Source organism: Cajanus cajan, chromosome 6 (genome assembly GCF_000230855.2).
Source record: "Cajanus cajan strain Asha chromosome 6, NIPB_CcT2T_4, whole genome shotgun sequence".
In the NCBI taxonomy this organism is placed as follows: domain Eukaryota; kingdom Viridiplantae; phylum Streptophyta; class Magnoliopsida; order Fabales; family Fabaceae; genus Cajanus; species Cajanus cajan.
Window position 1 is genome coordinate 53,557,791 of NC_138522.1, and position 15,606 is coordinate 53,573,396.

At 35.5% G+C, this 15,606-nt stretch overlaps 1 protein-coding gene across 2 annotated transcripts; it reads right to left on the reverse strand.

Moving 5' to 3' along the window:
- Nucleotides 1-1,825: 1,825 nt before the first annotated feature.
- On the reverse strand, nucleotides 1,826-15,262 carry LOC109796657 (uncharacterized). Of its 2 annotated transcripts, XM_020356397.3 has the most exons (20): nucleotides 14,551-15,262; nucleotides 13,569-13,640; nucleotides 13,169-13,373; nucleotides 12,232-12,340; nucleotides 11,531-11,623; nucleotides 11,239-11,331; nucleotides 11,033-11,119; nucleotides 10,843-10,924; nucleotides 10,709-10,768; nucleotides 10,569-10,621; nucleotides 10,308-10,474; nucleotides 4,316-4,526; nucleotides 4,067-4,124; nucleotides 3,833-3,889; nucleotides 3,488-3,733; nucleotides 3,023-3,087; nucleotides 2,875-2,931; nucleotides 2,691-2,784; nucleotides 2,395-2,535; nucleotides 1,826-2,201 (listed from the first exon to the last, which is right to left on the reverse strand). In XM_020356397.3, exons 1-20 carry the CDS (start codon nucleotides 15,025-15,027, stop codon nucleotides 2,097-2,099), a joined length of 2,532 nt encoding a protein of 843 aa, XP_020211986.1. In that variant the 5' UTR covers nucleotides 15,028-15,262; the 3' UTR covers nucleotides 1,826-2,096. The 2 variants fall into 2 exon arrangements, with proteins under 2 accessions (XP_020211986.1, XP_020211987.1); XM_020356398.3 differs by lacking the exon at nucleotides 11,239-11,331.
- Between the last annotated feature and the right edge of the window lie 344 nt (nucleotides 15,263-15,606).

The window sequence follows — 15,606 nt, forward strand, 5'->3', positions numbered from 1 at the left end:
AAATTAATATTAAATTTTTATTTTTAATATTTCAATGACAGTAAATATAAACTTAAAATTATTTGTAATATAATTTTTTTAATTTCTTAAAAAATTTATAAATATCCATGGATATCAATGAATATCCATGGGTATTCAAGAAATTCATGGATACCCGCGTAGGTATGGGGCGGATATGGGGTCAATTTTCATCCAGCGGGGCGGGGACGAGTTTACTATTACCCGCCCCCACGAGGCCCCATTGCCATCCCTAAACTCAACCTCTACCGAACTATATTCATTTTAGCCTCCACCAAAGTATCTTAATCTTAGTCTTGATTAAAGTATATCTAGCTCAATCTCATTCAAAGTATTTTAATAGGAGTATCTTTGACTCAATCTTAATAGAAGTATCTTAAACTCGACCTTGACCAAAGTATCTTCATCTCCTTAGTCAAAATATCTTCAATTCAATCTCTACTAGGGTATTTTTATATCAGCCTTGACTAAAATATCTTTATCTTTATATCATTTAGAGTATATCCATCTCAGGTTCTACTGAAGAATTTCAACTCAATCTCGACCAAAGTATTTTCAACTTGATCTTAATCAAAGTAGCTTCTACTTAGCCTTAGCCAAAGTATCTTTATCTCAACCTCGAACATAATATTTACTTTCAACATCGATTAGAGTATCTTCAACTCAATATCCACCATTGTTTCTTCAACTTAGACTTGGCCAAAGTATTTTTAACTTAGCCTAACATAGAATACCTTTATCTCAACCTTGTCCAAAACATTTTCAATTCGATATCTTAACCAAAGTATCTTCATATCAACCTTAGATAAAGTATTTTCATATCATCCTCAACTAGAGTATTTTTAATTTTTTAAATTTTAAAAATAATTTTATGGATGGATAGAATATTTGTTTATTAAAAAATTGTCAATAAATGAATTTGATAATTTTTAATATGTGGATTATATACGGCTCAAGTTTTTTATTGAAAATTTATATATGTATATATATATATATAGTTAATCATCTGTATATTGTCAGTATAAATTTTTTTTATATTAACAATCAATCATATCTTTTAATAATGACATGTCAATTGTTTATTTAATAAAATAATAATAAAATAAGTAACTTGAAAAAATATGATTAGTTGCTAATATAAGTATGTTGTAAATCCGAATCAAAATGTATTTGATTCGTCCATTCTTCACCCCCAACAATTTTCTAATGCTGCAAACAAGAAAAGATCGTACTCTCTTATCATTTTCTTTTTCTTTTCAATTCCTTTGTCGGCCTTTTAATGTACAAAACAGTGTTTTATTTAAATAAAAATTATGATTCAAAATATTAATAAATTTAAATAATGTACCAGATTAATCGAGTAAAATTGTAAAGCAAAGCGCCTACATATCCCGGCAACCGAGCCGGTGCAGCGCACCAAGAGACTACTAAAACATTTTCTCGATTATAAATTTTGAAGTAAAAATTCTGGACTTGAGCCACTCGAGCTGCTGGCTGATACAAGGAGATGGTGTTGTGCTGTTTTCAACGATTTGAGAAGGAAAGGAGCAATAGGTACAAGGCACTGCTTTCACCTACGCAATCCCTCATAAAGATGACGAGGATTTCTACCACTTCGTGCTATATGCACTTCAATAATTTAATGTTAATATACCTCGAAATTCTAAAATGTACCAAAAAAAAAAGATTCTTTAACAAAAGAAAACCACCCCGGCATTTAAAACTGCTCTAACTAAGTCACAATTAATGTTACATCATTTTTCCGGATTACCCATCCTATGGTGGTGCGAACTAGTGGCGCAAATAGTATCACAGGTAAAAATGGAGCTATTTTATATTGCAATGCACTTGTCAAAGATCAAGAGCTGGGGTATTCTTAACATAAACTAATATTAAAATTAAAATATAACACAAGACATTATAAATGTTTAAACAAATGGAAGGAATGTTTCAGGAATGGCTTCAAATAGCCAAAAGTTAATATATGTACAAAACCTGAAGAAAGGAAAAAGGAGGTTAGAAACTAGGGGTTTTCCCCTTTCACGATTGACTCTTGTTTTTTTTCTATAAAAAAAATGTCATGATTGATTATTGATGACCCGACACGGAGGCACCATTTTATGCAGCATATTTGTCCCTTTGAACGTGACCATCTGATTGCAGTGTTTTCTATAGTTTGTAACCTGCAACACAAGAATGAAAATTAAATTCTTTTTTCAAGTTGGTGTTGTGACAAATAAGAAATAACACAGATCGTTAATTTATCTGCTGCCAGAGTTACCAAGTTAGAGCTCAACTGCAAAAACGCTAGACTTAAAGGGGCAAAAATTTTAACATAGCTACCACCTCAAAGTTATATAAAAGCAAATTATATACCTGATCTGGTTTCATCTTGCTAAACTCAAATTTATCCGTCCATATGGATTCTGCTTCTTCTGCAGCTGGCAACACAAGGGTCTTGACATTCAAGAAAGCCAGGAGCCTCTCGATGCAGGAGAAGAGTGTTTGGAAGTAGCCCTGATTGGATCAAACCAATAAAATTATTAATGCACAACCAAGACATCCGTTAGTGATCAAAATATACACCATCAATCGAAATTCCAAGAGTGCAGAAAATTTCAAATAGAGGAAAGAATGATGCAAGGCAGACAGCCAAAAGTACAGCCTCTTACCTTTCCATGGTTCCCATTACTAGTTGCAACTAAAGGGAGTTCAGCAATATCTGTGCCAAAAATTCGAAGCATGCCCGCAGATACCACAGATGAACTTCAACATGAAGCAAAAAAAAAAAAAAAAAAAAAACTAAGCAGTACTATAAGTATTGAATAAAGTTGAATAGAGACAACCACTTCTTACTTGACTATTAGTAATGCACAATACATTCCTCCAAATTCCTGATTCCTCACATTCCTCCTGTGGGTTATATGTTGATTGAGACAAAAAAAAAAAAACAAAGATAAAGAGAAAATTGAGACTTAGAAATGGTTTAAAAGGAGTTTCTAACCCATAAACCATGGCTGGAATAAGGTCACGTCCACTAGCAGCGTCAACTATAGGATTAAAGCATTCCTGAAACAAGCAGGGGAAGTCTTGTCTAAATGAATCATCAATCAAATTAAAGTGATAGCAGTGGTACCAAATACACAGTTTGTTATAAGTTGTAACATTTCACAAATGCAATACCCTGTGGAGAGCTCATGTAAATATTATCACAAAGTACAAAAATATATGCAAAACTAATATGCAAGTTGAGATGAAGGAAATAGGGTTCGAGGATTTTGTTTTTTGAGGACTTAAAACCAAACTTGAAAAATTTTAGAGGGAAAAAGAACATATTTTATCTATTTATAAATTATAAATGTAATATATATAAAAAAACTAAAAATAAAGATAAGATGACTTTATAATCATATCAAAATTTTATTTAGATATGTAAAATAAATAAATCAGACTGGTAAGAAGTACTTACATGAAAGATTGAAACAGCCTCCAAAAGCAATGGTCTAGTTTCAGCAGAAGCAATTTTACCATTAAGAAGCCTCCATCTTACATCAATATCATTGATGGGTTCTAATCCTTTTTCCTCTTGCTTCTTCTTTATAACACTCAAGAGAGATTCAGGGAGTCTCTCGGACCCCCTTACCAGAAGGTTGTCCAAAGTAGAATGTATTCTTGTGCAATCATTGCAACAAAGCCAATTACCTTGCGGCAATTCCTGTAATAAGTTTGAGACATATTATGTCCAACAGACAAAAGAGAAGTTGATGCCAAAAGTAATTTATCATATACAAAAGACATAACAAGAACTGCATACCTTTAAATATGCCATCTTGTGATCCCTCAAGCAGCCAACATGATATTCCTTTTCACACTGCAACAAAAGTGAAGGGGGCAAAGAAAAAGTTAGCTCAATAAAACTAAGAAATAGATACTCATACTTGCATCAATGATTACCACCACCACCCCTATAAGCAAGGGAATCGAGACTCTACATGATAAACAGGCCTTGTAGGCTACATCAAAATCAAAACTGGACCAGAACGAATACCTGGTCACACAGTATTATTGTGCGTGGACCAAAGCCAGATCTGCTGAAATCAACACCCCTACAAGTACAAAATGTTTTCTTTATATGGAATAGCTCAGTGCTATCATGAATATACAATATTGGCTTTCGTTAACTGAGACATCGGAGCATATCCGCAAAGTGACAATTGCCAGTTTCAGGTAAAATGCTAGATGACAGCTAACAGCGAAGTCCATAAATGGCTTATAATCTTTACAATGAACTTTTTACCTGCATAAAGCACACCCACTAAGCTCGGCTTCAATGTCTTTGACTATGCGAATGCATCTATTGGTAATCTGTTCAATAGGATCAACTCCTTCAACCCTTCCAGCTGCCATGGCATTGGCATTGTGTGCCACAAACTTCTCTCTCTGGAACATGTTTTGGCAAAATTGACAGTACCAGTCACCACGCGGAATACTTGATAGAGCAGCACATTCTGTACATTTTCAAACATAGGAACACTTAAAAGATGACTATCTCATAATTTACCAAAAAAGCAAATATTCTTCATGCTGCTTCCATTGAGTAAATCTTGAAACAAAATTTAGGCACCAAAAACAAAAGTTTCTATTTCTATATGAAAATAAATACTAATATTGTTACAGATATTGTGAATATATTACAGATATTGTGGATACATATATTATGGTTATTATCCTCACTATCAATTAGGGATATGATTAGATTAGTTTCCATAATATAAGAGATTAGTATCTCTATCATTTATTGTATTCACTCTATAAATAAGATTGGTGTATGTACCACAATACACACAATTCCTGAATCACAACATGGTATCTAGAGCTTAGGTCTATTCCTTTAGATTTTTTTTTTCTTTTTCTTCTTGCAGAGGCCTTCACCCACCGCCGCCTGTCGGTCGACCACCGCCTGCTGCCCGCCGGCCGACCACCTCCGCTGATCGCCGGCCGACCACCGCCGACCGCCGCAGATTTCCGCCGCCGCCGATCGTTGCCACCACCCACCTCCGACCGTTGTCCATATCAACGACCTCCGGTTGCCATTGATATTCATCTTTCATGACTGTTTCTACTTCAACTACGACATTTACCAAAATCCCTCCGATTCCGTGTGAAAAGTTGACCGGAGCAGCAATTATACCACTTGGGCAGTTGCGGTTCAGCTTTGGTTTCGTGGTCAAGGACGTGCCGACCACTTAACCACTCATTTTTCTGAAATTGCTACCGATAACCGTGAGCAGTGGCAACAAATTGCTGCCTCACTGTGTACGGTTCTTTGGTTTTCTATTGCTCCGAACCTTCAACATTCTTATCAAGCATTCGACACATGTTACGATGTTTGGCACAAGGCCAAGAAAGTTTATGCTAATAATGTTCAACGTCTTTACAACGTCATCACCACTATGATGACCACTAAGCTTGAGAATAGGGACATACAGACATATTTGAGTAAGCTTGACCGTCTGATTGCTGATTACAATAATTTAATGCCTTACCCCTCTGATGTGGCAAGCTTTGAGAAGCAGCGAAACCAGTTCTTCATGATTCTTGCACTTGCTGGTCTTCCTCCTGAGCTTGAGTCTGTCCGTAATCAGATTTTGTCTGCCCCTATTATTGCTACATACGACATTGTTAGTGAACAATTGTTGCGTCTCTCCATCTCTCATACTGTTGCTACTCCTTCTGCAACTGCTGTAGACTCCTCTACTCTTGTTTCTCACTCATCTAATCGTGGTAGTGGACGTAACGAAGGTCGTGGAAAACAGAATCGTTGTTGCAATTATTGCCACCTCTTTGGTCATCTTGAAGTCAACTGTCGCAAAAAGGCCCGAGAACAGTCATCATCAGCGAATGTTGCTCATGTGCCCAATACTACCTCCTCTGCCGGCTCTTCCTCTCTTACAGATGTCACTATTTCTGCCTCTGACTATCAAGATCTTCTTCAGCTTCGAGCAGCCCAACAATCTGCCTCGCCTGCCACTACCGTGGCTCACTCTGGTAATCTTGTAGCCTTTATGTCTCAATCTCCTTCTCTTGGACCTTGGATTCTTGACTCCGGTGCATCTGATCATATGACTGGTAATCAATCTTATTTCTCTAAATTGTCTTTCTCCGACTCCTTGCCACCTGTTACTCTTGCCGATGGTTCACAAATTAAAGTTCACGGCATTGGTCAAATTCACCCCCTCCCTCACCTCCCTTTACACTCTGTTCTGTTTGTTCATGGTTGTCCTTTTAATTTAATTTCCATTAGCAAACTCACCAGTACCCTTGATTTCTCTATGTTGTTTGTTAATAATTCTGTTCTTATTCAGGATCGGCGTACTGGACAGACGATTGGAGCAGGACATGAGTCTGGGGGATTGTATCGTCTCTTATCACCGATTGCGTGTGTTTCCACCTCTGCCGATCTTGCTCATCAACGTCTTGGTCATCCCAGTTTGGAAAAATTACGACTTTTAGTTCCTAGCCTTTCTACCGTTAAAAACATCCAGTGTGAGTCATGTCAATTAGGGAAACATGTCCGTCAGTCTTATCCATCTAGTGTCCATAAATGTGCTGCGTCACTATTTACCCTGGTTCACTCCGATATTTGGGGACCTAGTCGAGTCTGTTCAACTTTAGGTTATTCTTATTTTGTTATCTTTATTGATGATTTTTCGCGTTGTACTTGGGTTTCTTAATGAAACACCGTTCTGATGTTTTTCATATTTTTCAAAGTTTTTTCACTAAAATTACTTATCAATTTGGTCAATCTATTAAAACCCTACGCACTGATAATGCAAAAGAGTATTTATCTTCAAAATTTCAGTATTTTCTTTCCTCCCAAGGTATTCTTCATCAGACCTCTTGTGCCCACACACCACAGCAAAATGGTGTAGCTGAACGCAAAAATCGTCATTTGGTTGAGACAGCTCTTACTATTCTCCTTCATCACAAAGTTCCACTTCGATTTTGGGGTGATGCGATTCTTACTGCTTGTTACTTGATTAATCGCATGCCCTCCTCTGTTCTCAGCAATCAAATCCCATACACCATCTTATATCCACAAAAAGATCTCTATCCTGTTCCACTTCGCGTCTTTGGTTGTACATGTTTTGTCCATGATCTCACTCCAGGTAAAGATAAATTTTCTGCTAAGTCTCTCAAGTGTATATTTCTTGGTTATTCTAGACTCCAAAAAGGATATCGTTGTTTTTGTCCACAACTTCAACGCTATATTGTTTCCGCTGACGTTTCCTTCTTTGAGTCATCCTTTCCTTTCTTTTATGAGGATATTACTAGTCATACTTCTTTGGATGATCAACCTATTATTCCAACTCCGGCTCCGGCTGTAGTAATTGATTCACCATCATTACTTGTCTATCAGCGTAGGACACGTCATCCACAGGTGGTTCCATCTACAACTCCCCCAGCTTCATCTTCTGCTCCAATCGACTCTCTGGCGATGCCTCCTGCACTTGAACATCCTTTGCCTGAGTTACCCATTACCATTCATAAAGGTATTCGAACTACCCGCAATCCTCATCCTTTATATGCTTGTACTCTTTCCTGTCATCGATTGTCTCTTTCTTACTTTTCTTTTGTTTCTTCTTTGGATTCTGTGTCTATTCCCAAGTCTACAGGTGAAGCTATGGCTGATTCTCGATGGAGACAGGCGATGCTAGATGAAATGGATGCTTTACAGACTAGTGGCACGTGGGAGTTGGTACCTTTACCACCTGACAAGTCTACCGTTGGTTGTCGATGGGTGTACACAGTGAAAGTTGCACCAGATGGTAGCATTGACCGCTTTAAAGCGAGATTGGTTGCAAAGGGCTATACTCAAATATATGGCCTCGATTATGGGGATACTTTCTCCCCTATCGCCAAGATGACTTCTGTTCGCTTGTTTCTTGCTATGGCTGCAATTCGTCATTGGCCACTACACCAATTGGATATTAAAAATGCCTTTTTAAATGGTGAATTGCAAGAAGAGGTTTATATGGATCAGCCCCCTGGCTTTATTGCTTCCGGTGAGACTCACCTTGTTTGTCATCTTCGTCGTTCTCTTTATGGCTTGAAGCAATCTCCTCGTGCTTGGTTTAGACGCTTCAGCTCCGCCTTGACTGAGTTTGGTATGACTCGTTGTGAAGCTGACCACTCTGTTTTCTTCCTTCACTCCTCATCTGGACTTTGTATTTATTTAGTGGTGTATGTTGATGACATTGTCATTACTGGTGATGACTCCGATGGTATTTGTCGTCTCAAATCTCATCTTCAACGCCAATTTCAGATGAAAGACCTTGGTCCCCTTAGATATTTTTTGGGGATCGAGTTGCTCACTCCACTTCTGGTATTGCAATTTCCCAACGAAAATATGCTCTGGACATTCTCACTGAGACTGGTATGGTTGACTGCCGCCCTAGTGATACTCCGATGGATCCCAACATCAAGCTTCTTCCTGGTCAGGGGGAGCCATTGGATGACCTAGAAAGATATCGTAGACTTGTTGGCAGACTTAACTATCTTACTGTCACCAGGCCAGACATCGCATTCCCAGTAAGTGTGGTAAGCCAATTCATTAACGATCCTCGTGATAGTCATTAGACTGCAGCAATGTGGATACTTAGATATATCAAGAAGGCACCAGGCCGAGGACTACTATACGAGGACAAAGGCAATTCCAAAATTGTTTGTTATTCAGATGCTGATTGGGCAGGATCACCATCAGACAGAAGGTCTACCTCTGGCTATTGTGTTCTAATTGGAGGCAACCTAATTTCATGGAAAAGCAAGAAGCAAACTACAGTTGCTAGATCCACTGCGGAAGCTGAATATCGTGCTATGGCAGCAGCTGCAAGTGAAGTTACATGGCTACAACAACTTCTCAAGCAACTTCAAATTAGAGACACTCAGGAAACTAAACTCATCTGTGATAATGAAACTGCTCTCCACATTGCCTCCAATCTCGTCTTCCATGAGCGGACTAAACACATAGAAATAGATTGTCATTTTATAAGAGAGAAAGTGCTCTCAAGAGAAATCACCACTAAATTTGTCCACTCTAGTGACCAGTTAGCAGATGTGTTCACAAAATCTCTTAAAGGGCCTCGGGTTGATTATATTTGTAACAAGCTTGGTGCATATGATATATATGCTCCAGCTTGAGGGGGAGTGTTATAGATATTGTGGATACATATATTATGGTTATTATCCTCACTATCAATTAGGGATATGATTAGATTAGTTTCCATAATATAAGAGATTAGTATCTCTATCATTTATTGTATTCACTCTATAAATAAGATTGATGTGTGTACAACAATACACACAATTCCTGAATCACAACAAATACCATTTAGAAAGATATGTAACAATACAATAGTTTATACACAACTTTCCAAAAACCATGGCGAGAGTACAAATTCAATCAGATAAAGAATCCTATCCATCAAATATATACAAAATAAGTTCAATGAAAGATTATGCTAACTCAAGATTTTAGATAACAAATCTAGTATAACACAACTATTAATGAGGTATTTACCCGTGAACATGAAGGGAAAAAATATTAAATCTGGAAAAAAATAGATAAGAAGAATTTCTCTAGTTCTTGCTCAGTTATTTTTGCAGAAAGAGGTATAGAAGAGGTATGTGCTGGATTAACAAAAGGTGTCTGACATTTTAGGTAACCTATGAATTCTAATCCTGAATCTGATCTTCATGGTCACTTAAATTCTCTTGTTCCCAAAGAACCTAACATATTAGCATCTTAAGCAGTGTTTTAAACTCAGCCTGATCATCAACTCATTCAAGGTATTAGGTCAATGGGTCAACCAAATAACATACTGTTATATTAATTATCGGATCATACACTGTGATGTAGTTGCTATCCCCTGAATTAATTATCAGGTCCCAAGTTTGATGCCTAACCATAACCATGGAACTAAAATATTTTACAACTATTTCACACAACTAGTACCAGTTAAACCTTGTTTTTAGACAGTTTGGGTGGGTATCTGACCTAATAGGCTACTCAGACCAGTCACCTGACTGGTTCATCAAGCAATTTGGTTTCAATAACCATAATTTAGATATCATCAACCTATGCAATAAAGAACTTAGTCCTTACGAGTTACAACAATGCAGAGGAATGAAAGGATAATAAATAACGGAGATAAAAATGATTCCACTCTTCAAACAATTGTAGCAAATAGATAATTTGCCATAAAGGTTTTTTGTAATGTATATCTGACCTTTATGAAATGCTCTTGGGCATCCATCACAAAGCAACAGATTACCACCATCCCAACAAACAATGCATAGATCATCATTGTCCTTTGCAGAGTATTTTCGATCCTTTGAGAGAGATATTGCTAACTCATGGAGAGACACCCCATTTGATGTGTAAATGTATGCATAGCTGCCCAACATTATTGCACTTTAAAATCTATATGCATAATCAAAAAGCAGTTTAATATCCCTTCCATCAACTCCCAAGGAAGAAAAAGACTCACGGTTTCTTGCGAGAAGCCCAGCCTGCATGGACCTCAAACTGTGAGGGGCTGATCTGCACAACATTTAATACATTGAAAGAAAATTATGCTCGCAGATTCTTAAGCATTGCCTACAAATATACAAGTGTAAGGAGCAATACCTCAGTGTTGCAGCATCGACAAACAATTCCAGAGCCCATTTTGAAACCTTCAAGCAATTTCTGTCAACCAAAATGTGACAGTTAACAGAATAATAGACATACAATAACCTGTACATAAAATACACACAAACAACCTGTCCACGGGCATAATAAGCTACTTCAGTTCCATCGGGCAATCCATTTTCCTCAAAAACTAACTTATGCAACCGCTGATCCCTTGAGAAGAAAACATTGGATAAAAAAATAATCATTATCATCACCAACAAGTGATAAAATAATACAGCTAGATAAATACACATAAAAGAAGAGATGAAGGGAACTAACTTCTTGGTTATCTTCCATTGACTCTTATTAGATGAGCACTTTGAATTTGAAGTTTTTTCCGAAGACTTCACCTTTACAGACCGTGACCTAGTAAAAACAATTGATTAGAATAAAGAGGGAAAAATATTTTTCTGTAAACAATTCCATCCACAACCATATTATCCCAAATACACCATGAATGTCAAAAAATAAAGGTAGATACAAACTTCTTTTTCATCTTCAACAAATTTTTCTTCCGGGGTAGAACGGCCAAAGAAACATTCTTGGAAGAACTTGAATGGTTAACCCTTTTTGATGACCTTAATAACACAGTTGGCAGCATGTAAATTCAGAAAGAGAGAAAGAAGACCACATAACAGTTATCAAAGAAAGATTATCAATTCATGAAATCTATTAAAGTTTGAAACCATGTAATCACATAGACCACTGGTTAGTTAGAAATGCCATGCAAAAACTTGTAAGATGTATAGGATAGCTGAAATAGATATGAATACCAACTTTGTTCTTTTCTTCCAGTGTCTCCTAATTTGTGAAGAGACAGACAGCTCAGAAGTACTGGATGGTTTGGAGAGTAGGACTGGTCTAGGAGACCTGACATATTTTTATAAAATGATAAAAGAAAGTATAAAATTAGAGAGGGAGCAGGGAAAAACATAAAAGGCAAGTCACCTTATATGGCTTATAGTTTCAACATTTTGAACCTAGCCTTGACTTCCATTAAACTGTGCCATTATGTCATTTCATATGATTATATTATATTCCTAGCCCTAGCTTAACAAAATAAATCGCAAATTAAGTTATTACAGTTGTCTACAAACTTTAACCTGGAACCTTCACTTGTACAAAAGCAATTAATGTATGTTCACAATTCATAACTGTTGCATGCTCAGTGGCATACACTAACATGATAAAAACTCAAATACTGGGTGCTGGAATCATATATGTAGTGGATACAGTTTAAGATAATTTAATTTTACAGATCTCAATGGCAGCGGACAAAAACTCAGTAAAAGAAAACTTGACAACAAATCAATTTGATAGATGAGATGGAAAAATATAAAATGTTTCACTTTTCTGTATTAGCCTACTTAAAAAGGGCTAATGAAACAATCCAAAATCAATTGCATTTAGAATTTCTACACGATGCAGGTCGGCAAATATGAGTATAACTAACAACTTTAAGTAGAAGAAATGAGTACCTAACTCTTTTGCCAACTATGTCATCTGAACTTTCTTCAGACTTCTTTGATTCCACACAAGAGCGGCATATGGGCCCCACTCTTTCTACAAATGAAGAAGGGAAACATCCTGTGGGAAAAATAATAATACTAATAGTAAGCAACCACTCGACAAAAAAAAAAATTATACTTTTATTTATTTATTTTTAAGATTTAATTGGATCTCATTATTTTTAATAAGTTCAATTTATTTCTTTAATTTTTTAATAATTTTTAATGTTATTTTTATGTCGAAGACTACAAAATAATATGTCACCAATAATGAAATCAAACAAAAAGATATTATTGAACGTTATTTAAATATTAAATAATCAAATTGAATCATTTTAAAATAATAAAATTAAATTGAATATTTCATAAATAAATAAACTTAATTGAACAAAAATTTATATAATATTTTTGTCTAGATAAATTTTAAATTTTTTTTATCTATTTAATAATCTCTTTCATTAGATAATTTATTATTTTTTTTATCATTTTTTTAATTTCAATATCATTCAAGTCTTATTAAGATAAGTAAAAGAAAATTTAAATTTATCTAGATAAAAGATGTTAAATAAATATTTATTCAATTTTTTATTTAACTTTCAAAAAAGTTCAATTTTATCTTTTTATCTAATTTCATTAACACAAATGTTAATTTGACAACAAGGATAATATTAAATATTTTTTAAAAATTAAAAAAACAAATTGAACATCCTTAAAATAGTGATATTAGATTCAATCTTAAAATAAATAAATAAATGAAAATTAAAAGTATAATTAAAATTATTAAAAAATAATTTTAAAAAAAAAAAGCATTTTCCCCTAAATTTTGCACATAAAATAAAACTATGATCTGCGAGACATAATGAACATCAAATAACAAATGACTCTGGATAGCAAAAACAAAGCTCACCTTTGCACCTTTTACAGGTAAAATATTTTTCTTCGGGTTGAGAACAAACAAAATTTTGAACTGTCACCTCCAAAGTATGTAGGGTAGATCCTCTACATGCTCTCAACAGATCAAGCAGGCTCTTTCCATTTTCGAGACAAATATATTGCGCAGCTCTCCTATATTGTTTGCAAGCATGGATCTCGAATTGGGAAGGTGGAATGACCTACGTAAGCAGGAGAAACATAACAAAATAAATGACGGGACAGTCTCAGACCAAAGAAACAAATGGGTATGAAAAGACAGACAGGACAGTCTCAGACTTAAGAAACAGAATAAGAAATAAATGGGTATGGAATGACAGAATCGTAATTCGCAAAACAGAATAAAATGGGTATGAAAAGACAAAATCGTAACTCACTCTGCCTCCATTGCATAGACTGCACGAGCACAATATTCCTCCATCTCTAATCACACCTCGTAAACCCGAAGCCTAAAATAATAATAATAAGCAATAAGATCATACACATTGAATATACTAAATCTATCGTTTTTCAAACAGAGTATTGAGTACCAGCTAGAAGGATAATTATGGAATAAATTTACAGCCTCGAACTTATAGAAGCTGAAAGAGCCAGGGACCATAGACTATCATTTTAGCGTCCCACTTCTAATTCATTATAACTTTATGACTAAATTGGTAAATGCCTCACTCTAGTTCTAATACATTATAACTTTATGACTAGATTGATAAATGCCTCACTCTAGCAGTAACTAACAAGTCCCAAATAAAAAGGTTGTTCCCTCGTAACACTTCTCCTAATGGCTCAGCGCTCACTTAATAAGTCTTGAATTACTTAATTACTTCTTTTTACAATAATAAATAAATAAGACGTGGCACAATCCTTTTTTTTTTCATGGTATCTGACAGAGAACCAGAGATTGTGTTTTTAATAAGTATAATATACACAGACTTAAAATTGAATATATACTTCACAGAAATAATTCATCCAGTGCTATAAAACTGATAACAAAGAATAATATGTACCTGTAGTGTTATTTATGGTAATCAAACATTATTTTGAAATCAAATCTTTAATTATATATTTCTGTGATATTTTTTTAATTTTATTATAAACATCACTGATTTTACATAAAATTAACCTTTAACTATATAATTAAGTCATGCACTTATAACTTAACAATATCACATCATGTTATGTTATAGACGTGGCGCGATTACTAAAAAGTGAGCTTACTTTCAATTTAAAAACACATGCTAATATTTCTCACTAAAATTGATAGCTCACTAACAATCTTTACTATAAAGGACTTTTTCATCATTTTTGCCCGGAATGTAACGTAGTTCATTCATGCAGAGCACACGAAAACCGAAAACGCACCTTCTTAATGCCTCCCATGTAAACCACAGAGACCCCATCAAGCAAACCTGTATCAAATAGCTCCTTCACAGTCATAGGCTTCCTGTTGACGACAATCTTCTTGGACATCTTCAACTCCATCTTGCTCTTCGGACCGTTGATTCCACTTTCACAATTCCCAACTTGCTCCGACTCAGTCACCACCGCCTGATCACTACACTCAACCATCGCTTTCGAGGACGATCGCCGACACCGCTTGGGCGTCCTCCCCGCTACGTCAGGGGACTCGTTCTTCATCTCGTTACACTCTCCGTTCCCCGGTTCAACTGCCAGCTCCGCATTCGCGGTTAATTCCACGTGTCCAGAAAAACCGTTGGACGAACCGAGAGGCCTCTTGGCTCGAGTGTAGACAATGTAACCATTCACCATGGAAACTTTGCAAGGTTGATCCGTTGGAACCGTGGCGGATTCCGATTCCGGCTTGGCGGCTGCGGCCATGAAGGACTAAATCTGGGAGAAATTGAGATGAGACCTAGAAAGATTGAGAGGGGAATTGAATTGAGGAATAGAGCATAATTGAGCATGAGAATCAGCAAAGGAGTTTTGGTTTTGATTGGATTGGATTGGAAGAGAAGAGAAGGAGAAAGGGGTCCACTGGTTTCACTCACTCTACTCAGCTAGGCACGCATACAGAGAAAGAGAGAGATAACGTAGATGATGATGAGGATTGAACTTTGAAGAAAGGGGCGAATGGCAGATCCGTAAATAAATAAATTCATCAAATTAAAATGAGGTATGTAATTGACCCAAATGCCCCATTGTTTTAGAGAAATCGATAACTCTGTTAATAAACTTATCTAATCTAATAAAAAAAAGGGAGAAAAAACGAAAATTAAATCAACCAAAAATATAAACTAATAAATTTTATTAGATTGGATTAAATTATAAATTTTATTTTGATTATTAATTAATAATTAAATTAAAATTAAACTTACATATAAATATATTTTTTACAAATAATATATATATATATATATATATATAATTTTTTTTTATAAATCTATGATATCACTCGTA

Coding starts and splice junctions, on each gene's coding strand:
- LOC109796657 (XM_020356397.3), bottom strand. CDS start 15,027: ATGGCCGCAGCCGCCAAGCCGGAATCGGAATCCGCCACGGTTCCAACG. Junction 12,341..13,168: donor TACCTGTAAAAGGTGCAAAG/GTGAGCTTTGTT, acceptor TTTTTCCCACAG/GATGTTTCCCTTCTTCATTT. Junction 3,088..3,487: donor AGGCTGTTTCAATCTTTCAT/GTAAGTACTTCT, acceptor TGCTTGTTTCAG/GAATGCTTTAATCCTATAGT.